This window comes from Saccostrea cucullata, unplaced genomic scaffold (assembly GCF_032062105.1).
Source record: "Saccostrea cucullata isolate Sc308-1 unplaced genomic scaffold, CSIRO_AGI_Scuc_v1 ctg13545, whole genome shotgun sequence".
NCBI lineage: Eukaryota > Metazoa > Mollusca > Bivalvia > Ostreida > Ostreidae > Saccostrea > Saccostrea cuccullata.
The window spans coordinates 1-8,763 of NW_026920761.1; the positions used below are offsets into that span (position 1 = coordinate 1).

Consider the following 8,763-nt stretch of genomic DNA (forward strand, 5'->3'; position numbering starts at 1 on the left):
AAGTTTAAGTTGTTGCATTTAAAAGATAAACGTTTTCTCTCGCTGTTTTAAAAGTGAGAATCCTTATGTAAGCCATAGATTGTGCAAATCATGTATGTTTTTACTACCCGATCAACATAAATATGAAAACTGTCAAATGGTTTCAAAGTGTTTGAGAAAACTAGACGTGTATGATAGCCGGACAAATGACCACGATAAAGCTTAACTATTGCCATCTTCCGTGGAATATTTCTTTTTTGTAAATACATCTTATATATACCGAAAAAAGACGTGACCCACATCTCCTCTGACTCCGAAGCGGTAAAAATCTACTCCCCCATACGTTGAAAACGACTCCCCCATACTTTTTAGCGACTCCCCCGCGTTACCGGTTGTATACGGTGACATTGCAAATGTTAATATTTTTTTCTGATATTTAAAAATAATATAATTTTTTTTTTTTGGGGGGGGGGGTTGCATCTTCAGTTTTGAATGATTGATTAATCAATTTCTTATAATTTAAGGAATCCTTCCAACTCCGTGATGTCACAGATGATGTTAAGGAGATTGTGAAATGTGTGAAGGATCTGACCGTAAACGGAAGAAGGGGAAACGACTACACCCTTATCTACTTTGTGGATATATTTAGAGGTACACCCTTATCTACTTTCTGGATATATTTAGAGGTAAAGAAAGATTATGGAGAATCCTTCTCGGAGACCATTTGTAGTCACTGTGGAAACCATTGTAGTGGAACCTCATTAATCTAGACATTTGTGTTATGAGCAAATTGTCAGGATTAATAAAATATCTGGATTAATAAAACATATATGTGTTTTAATAGTTTGAATTCTGCTACCTACAAATTTTGTCTGGAAATCTAAGTTTCTGGATAACCGAGATTCCTTTTTTTTTTTTACTGTATGTGACTTATTTCTAGTATTACGTAAGATAGCAAAGTGTTGTCAACATTACATTCAGTTAATTTTACAGTAAAATGCCAAACCAACTTTACCACTGTTTAATCCATATTCACACATAATTATTATGTATTTACTAAATAGTTTTGTCACCAATATTTGCATTTAGTTAAGTGCATACTATACTTTATGATAATAATACAAACCAAATTTACATTTTAAGGAGCTAAAACTGGTAAAATTTCTGATGCTGGACATGACAGGATACCCCTTCATGGTCGTGGTAAAAATTACAGCAGGGCTGATGCTGAAAGACTGCTGAGAAAGTTGGTTATTGACGCCATTTTACACGAGGATCTAAAAATTACTGCGGCAGACACCACCGCTTGTTATATCAGACTCGGACCTAAAGCCAACGACGTGATGATGGGAAAACGCAAGGTAAAACTCTTGAGGCCAAAAAAATTAATCAATAGTTTCTCAGGCACTGCCGCATCAGTTCAAAAACGGCCGCATTGATCAATTTTATTGACATATTGAAAAGGGAAATAACTCGATTTTCTATTTTTCCAAGTTGAAAAAAAAAATTGAGTTATTCCCCTTTTCATAAATGCTGAGAAAGACGTTTTTATTAGAAAAACAATGTATTTCTTCTAAAACTAAAGTATTTTATCAGTTAACATAAAATAAATATTTGGAATAACATTATTTAATGTTGAATACATATTATAACTAATTTCAGAGAACAAAACTTAAGAATTAGTAGATATTATCATATACTGTACAAATAATAAAACCTGCTTCCAAAAAAAAAAAAAAAAAAAGCCCGCCTGCCGCATTAAATTTTGAATTTTTTGGCCTGAGAAACTATTAATTTTTTTGCCTAATAGTACATGTATTATGTATAGAAGGATATATCGTCTTATTAAAAAAATCAAAGCTAAAGTGATTTCATAAATGGAATGCAGATATTCTAGAAAATGTACATACATGTATATAGATGCATTGATATTTCTACCCTCATTATCTCAAATCATTGGACATCTCAAAGTTTTTTCTCTTTCCTATCAAGTTCAAAAAATGAGGTTTTACTGTTATTGTATTGCAAGCAACATGTTAAATTAATTCATTATTAACAAAAGCGTAGATGACATTTACACCCTTTATATTTTCTTTCTGGAAATTGAAAAATTCTAATTTACAGGTCGAGTTACAGGTACAGGGCAGTAGAAAGAGAACTGAAGTGGCTAAGATTGGTAAAGAACCTGTCAGTAAACGTCAAAACGTGATCGAAGAATGTCTCAACGAACTGCTAGAAATGGCAAAGACAATCGGTAAGGTTGACTGTCAGTGGTACATCTAAATTAATTTTTTTGTACTTTCCCTTTTCCATTATGTTGAATAAGATTAAGCATAAAGATCTTGATTTTTTACAGCTGCTGAGCATGGCCTACGTAACTATGCAACTGTATTCCCGATTTTAACCCTGCGACAGTTGGCAGAAAAGACGCCACTTACTGTAGATGAGATGACGGCAAGTATCGATGGTTTGCCGAAAGCCAAAGTCAACAAATATGGAGCTGAGAGATTCCTTGAAATCACCAAGAATTATAATCTTATCCTATCAAGTAAGTTATTTACGCTTATCTGCATATTCCAAGTTTTGACAATAGATTTCAAATTGTGTCATAAATGAGGAGGATTTTGAATTGATTTTTTGTAAGACTTTAAAATATTTCCAAAAGAAAGACAGCATTGTAAAATAAAAATCTAATTAAATTGTTTTATTGATGTTTCCTTCATATTTAGTTTAACTAAACTTCTATATTCTTTAAATGATCTCCATTAATCTTACTTAGTTTGCTTTATCTCCCTTTTATAACTTTATTGATCTCCATTTATATTTGATCTCTCTGTATGGTGTTATTGATCTCCCTTTGTACTCTTTGATTGATCTCCCTTTGTGTATTTGATTAATCTCTCTTTGTGTATTTCATTGATCTCCCTTTGTATATTTAAAGCAATATGAGCTGTATCTTTGAAAATTTTATTTTGCTGGTAAAATGTGCTATTATGATTAATTTGTATGTAATTTAAACCCTTATGACCAATAAGCCCAAAATAAAGTTTAAAATGTTTTAGAAGAAATATTTCTTTTCAACCGAATATACAGTTTTATATAAGAAATCATTATTGTACAGGACGACAATAATTCAATTTTGCTTCAATCAAAGCTAATAAAAAAAATTCCATTGCAAATATGAACAACAGAAGTTTATAAATGATTTATTTTTCTGTCATTAAATTAGTTAATTACAATTTTGCAATAAAATTTTCCGATGTCAAACATGCAGCTCATATTGCTTTAATCGATCTCCTTTTATACTCTTTGATTGATCTCCCTTGGTTCTCTATGAATGATCTCCCTTTGTACCCTATGAAATGATCTCCCTTTGCACTCTTTGATTGACCTCCCTGTATTTCTTTTCATTGATCTTCCTTTGTACTCTATGATGTGATATTCCTTTGTGCCCTATGATTGATATCCCTTTGTACATTAGATTGATCTCCCTTTGTACATATGATTGATCTCCCTTGGTACAGTGTATATTTGATTGATATCCCTTTGTACCTTTTGATTGACCTCCCTTTGTACATTTGATTGATCTCCCTTTGTACATTAGATTGATCTCCCTTTGTAGATTTACAACAAGAGGAGGAGGAGGTGGAATCAGATGTTCCGGAGTGGGAGTCTCCCTACTTTGTAGACGAGTCAGCAGGTTCATCTAACACAGGCAGAAAGAGGGGCTCCTTCAAAAAGGTACTTCTACAATATCACTGATTAGTTGCATTAATTTACTTATTCTCAGTATTTTAGCATGTTCGAAGTTCAACAGCTGTACATTTTAAATAATTTGTTTGATGAGAATTCATTTAATTAATTATTATTTAACTCTTGTACTTCGTAGAGAGGTTTTGGAAGAAAGAAGAGAGGTGCTAGAAGCCAGTCAGGTTCAGGGAATTCTCGGTAAGAGACAAAAACCAGGAAAGGGCAAAAGGATGTTCAGTGGAGTGCCCATCTTGCATTGATTGATACTTTGAATCTACTGTCAAATCTAGCCAAATAAAGTCTTGAAAAAAATTCTTGATATGAAAGTCTAATACGGAGCTCAAGCCCTAACAACAATGCCTGGGCGAAGAGAAAATTCAGACTACTGCACATTCATTTGATAGAATTTTTAGTAGTAATTTGAATGCACAATGTATCACTTCGTACACAAAATTTATAGCAATGTTTTCGCCAGAATAATAACAAAAGTTAAACGAATAGTAAACTTGCCTTGATTTAATGAATTAATTGCAGATGAATAGTCAATAAAATAATTCTCCATTAAAATCAGCCCTGTTAAGGCTTTGGTTTGGTAAAGCAACATGCATATGACATCAGAGTCCTAGACGCACTGAATGTCGTGCGGTTTGACAACCCCGATATAAAGATTTAACTGAATAAGTCTCTGTGTTAGCACTAATGGTCGCACAGTCAACATATTATACATTTTAAAATGAACACTAAATATATTTAATACTCTTATGCCCCGCCATGAATATGGCCGAGGCATATAGTGTTTGTCATGTCCGTCTTCCGTCCTTCCGTCACACTTTGCATTTAGCTCTGTTCAAAGCTTAGTTTCAAAGAAACTATCCAAGATATTTATACCCCCCGCAAACGAAGTTTGGGGGGGTATATAGGAATCACCTTGTCCGTCTGTCCGTCTGTCTAGCTGTCCGTCCGTCCGTCTGTCCGTCTGTCTGTGCATTCGTGTCCGGTCCATATCTTTCTTACAGAGGAACATTAGAATCTACTACTCCACAATAAGATTGCTCATGACCTAAGGGTGTGTCATGACCTTGACCCAAGGTCATTCGGGAAAGTTCAAGGTCACTGGAAGAAAAATTTCATAATTCGTGTCCGGTCCATATCTTTCATATGGATAAACTTGGTAGGTTTTCATTTCACACAAAGATTGCCCATGACCCAAGGGTGTGTCATGACCTTGAACCAAGGTCATTTGGGAAAGTTAAAGGTCACTGGAAGAAAATTTTCATAAATCATGTTTGATACATATCTTTTATAGATAAAGTTGGTAGGTTCTCATTTCACACAAAGATTGCCCATGACCCAAGGGTGTGTCATGACCATGACCCAAGGTCATTCGGGGAAGTTCAAGGTCACTGGTAGAAAAATTTCATAATTTGTGTTCAGTCCATATCTTTCTTATGCATAAACTTGGTAGGTTCTCATTTCACACAAAGATTGCCCATGACCCAAGGGTGTGTCATGACCTTGACCAAAGGTCATTCGGGGAAGTTCAAGGTCACTGGTAGAAAAATTTCATAATTCGTGTCCGGTCCATATCTTTCTTATGCATAAACTTGGTAGGTTCTCATTTCACACAAAGATTGCCCATGACCCACGTGTGTGTCATGACCTTGACCCAAGGTCATTTGGGGAAGTTCAAGGTCACTGGAATAAAAATTTCATAATTTGTTTTTGATACATATCTTTATTATTGAAAAACTTACTTCTGAAAAACCCAGCGGGGGGTATTTTGTCCCGTTTGGACAGTTCTAGTTTCATCAAACTTCATTTGCTGATAGATATTAGAGAGGTTTAGCAAACCAACGTGTACGCGTATGTGTATCACCAGAAATCTGTGCATTACATCATCACTTTTGCTAATGACGATTTTCTACATGTATCCTCTTACACAGGTTACATGTAGATTGCAAAGTACACGTAAGTCTAAACTTGTAGCTTATAATTCTTGAACTGATGTTTATTTTTCAAAAAGTGTGCTATTTTCTAAAACCTGAATATTTAATGCAAATATTGATCAGAAGAACTGATCGTATCTAACTGAAAAATAAAATTTATAGGGAGTTAAAATCACAACATCTAGATTTTCGAAACATGCTTTGACCGATTAAAAATATAAGAGTTCTGTAAGATCTTCTTCTCATAAGTACATGCATATATTTATGTAAAAAGGTGACATACGTAGAAAAATTATTGCTTTTTTTGGATGATTTTTAAATGTAAACCACTTTAACATTTAAAATGCTTACAAGTACAAGTACAGGTTATACTTTTCTAAACAAGAAAGATAATGTTAATGTGTACGTGTATCTAACTTGTAGTTTACAGGTACACGTACAAGTGAGCTTGCTAAACCTCTCTATTGATGAGAGCTATGCAACTGCATCAACATTTTTTGACCTTGACCTTTCCTTTCACCTTGACCTCACTCTTCTTAAATTAGTGTTTAGCTCAATTTTAAACATACCATTCAAGATGGTGTTATCAAACTTCACATGTTGATACAAACTTGCACAGATGATGCATTTAGGGATGAACACTACCAGACTTGCTTCTGATGCTGAATCTGACCTACATTTTCCGGATGGTTGACCAGGTTAAAGTTTTTGGAGCAGGTCCATTCCTAAGGAACTATAAGCCCTACTTGACCCAAACTTGCATGGATGATGCATCTAGGGATGGACACTACCAGACTTGCTTCGGATGCAGGATGTGACCTATATTTTCATTCCCAAGTTACTATAAGCCCTACCTAAACCAAACTTGCATGGATGATGCATCTAGGGATGGACACTACCAGACTTGCTACGGATGCTGGATCTGACCTATATTCTATTCCCAAGTAACAATAAGCCCTGCCTGAACCAAACTTGCATGGATGATGCATCTAGGGATGGACACTACCAGACTTGCTTCGGATGCTGTATCTTACCTATATTTTCATTCCCAAGTAACTATAAGACTTACCTGAACCAAACTTGCATGGATGATGCATCCAGGGATGAACACTACTAGACTTGCTTTGGATGTTGGATGTGACCTATATTTTCATTCCCTAATAACTATAAGCCCTACTTGAACCAAACTTGCATTGATGATGCATCTAGGGATATACCAGACTTGCATCGGATGCTGGATCTGACCTATATTTTCATTCCCAAGTAACTACAAGCCCTGCCTGAACCAAACTTGCATGGATGATGTATCTAGGGATGGACACTACCAGACTTGCATCGGATGCTGGATCTGACCTATATTTTCCAAACAAGTTTTATACACATACATATTTTCATGTTGCTTTACTAATATATCCTCAGCGGGGCATTCATATCCTATGGACATATTTCTAGTTTTATTTACAATAAATCTACTAATATTTGCAGGGAATTTTCTGACAAAGGGAGCAAATTTGCAGCCTACAAGTTCTCCAGAGGGTCATCCAAGAAGGTCCAAAGTGCTGGAAAAAACAGAGGGGTGGATCAAGCAGTTCCAGGGGTGGTTCCAATAGTTCCAGGGGTGGCTTAGGATTTATGCCAGTCCCACAACCTAAGCGATCATTTCTGGGTGGTGGGGCTGGTACTTACTTTTAAATATGAAGGGAATAAACATTTATTTAAGAAAGTTGATTTGAATTAAATTGTAAATAAAGCAATTTCTAAACCATTATTTCGAGCGTTTTCTTGTCTGTTGGGGTGTTTTTCTGATTTTGATTGAGAATTTGAAACTTCAACAGTTCTTTGAGAGATTTATATTTAACCAAATACTCTTTATGTAAATGTAAGCTTGTTAGAGGAAAAAGTCTTAGGTTCTCTAAATGAAATATAAGATAACAATAAGTAACCATGTTCAAAGGTCCATCAAAACTACACAAATCAGGAGCAAATGAGACATGAAAGAAAAAAAGAATGGATCAGGTGCCAAACATATTCTGTACACCTGGCACACCAGTCACCTGCCTTGTGCTCCTTTTCATGATTGGCCATATGTTTGGATTTGCTTTTGTTCAAATCTGATGTCAACTTAACTGTTTATCCCGCATCTGTCAGCGCCATACATAATTTTTCGTCTCAGTTTTCTCAGCAACTACTCATTGCAGATGCTAAGGCATGCTATATGGTGGTTCATTTTTGTTTAAATCCGATGTCATCTATTTATCCATGCATCTGCCTGTAACTATACCTGTGTATATTCACATTATATAGTGTATACCGGTATTCACATCAAATTGGGGGTTTTACTAGTGAGTATTAACTCACAGACTTTTAATTGAAAGCATAATTAATTAGGGCCCCGCAAGAATTTGCGGGTGCCCTATAGTAATCACTCTGTCTGTCTGTCTGTCTGTCCGTCTGTCATTCTTCCGTCCACAAATTATCTGTTTTTCCTAATAACTTTTTTTATGGTTGCCCAATTAAGATCAAATTTGGTATGGTAGTTCAATAGGCAGAGAGACATATTTTGATGCTAAGTTTGTTTTTCTTTGTCCCCTGGTTTGGAGCTGGGGTGGTGGGGTAGATTCCTTAACTTTATATAAGAATGCATTGGCAAAGAGAGATAACTGGCTGAAGATGTTGCAATTGTAAACTGAATGCTGCTATGAGTCCCTCGGGATTAATTAGCTTTCCTCTTGAAGAAAATCCAAAGCATTATCTTTATCTGTCACATTGAGATAAATTACCACATCTGTCTGCAAATGAAGTTTTTATTGAAGTTAAGTCGATTTGGAATGCTATGAGCACTCTGAAATGTGTATGGATTTAAATATAAATATTTATACTTTATTTTTGTTAAAATAGTTATGATTTCATTGAATTCTAAAAATATGAAATATATTAAAGAAGATATATATTTTATTTTTACCTTTTTTCCCTTTATGTAAATTTAAGAATATTATTAATTTTAAGGTAGTTGTATAAAAACCCCATTCAGATAATACTGAAAAAGTTCTTATTGTAACTTTGGAAGATAATGATGAGAGAGAAGTAC

General features: G+C 34.8%; 1 protein-coding gene across 1 annotated transcript; it reads left to right on the top strand.

Moving 5' to 3' along the window:
- Positions 1 to 503: 503 nt before the first annotated feature.
- Positions 504 to 7,425, top strand: LOC134257023 (recQ-like DNA helicase BLM; the record flags this gene model as incomplete). Its single annotated transcript, XM_062739681.1, has 7 exons — positions 504 to 630; positions 1,123 to 1,340; positions 2,104 to 2,233; positions 2,336 to 2,527; positions 3,602 to 3,720; positions 3,869 to 3,927; positions 7,161 to 7,425. Coding segments are annotated over 7 exons (987 nt in total), but the record flags the coding sequence as incomplete, so codon positions are not given.
- Between the last annotated feature and the right edge of the window lie 1,338 nt (positions 7,426 to 8,763).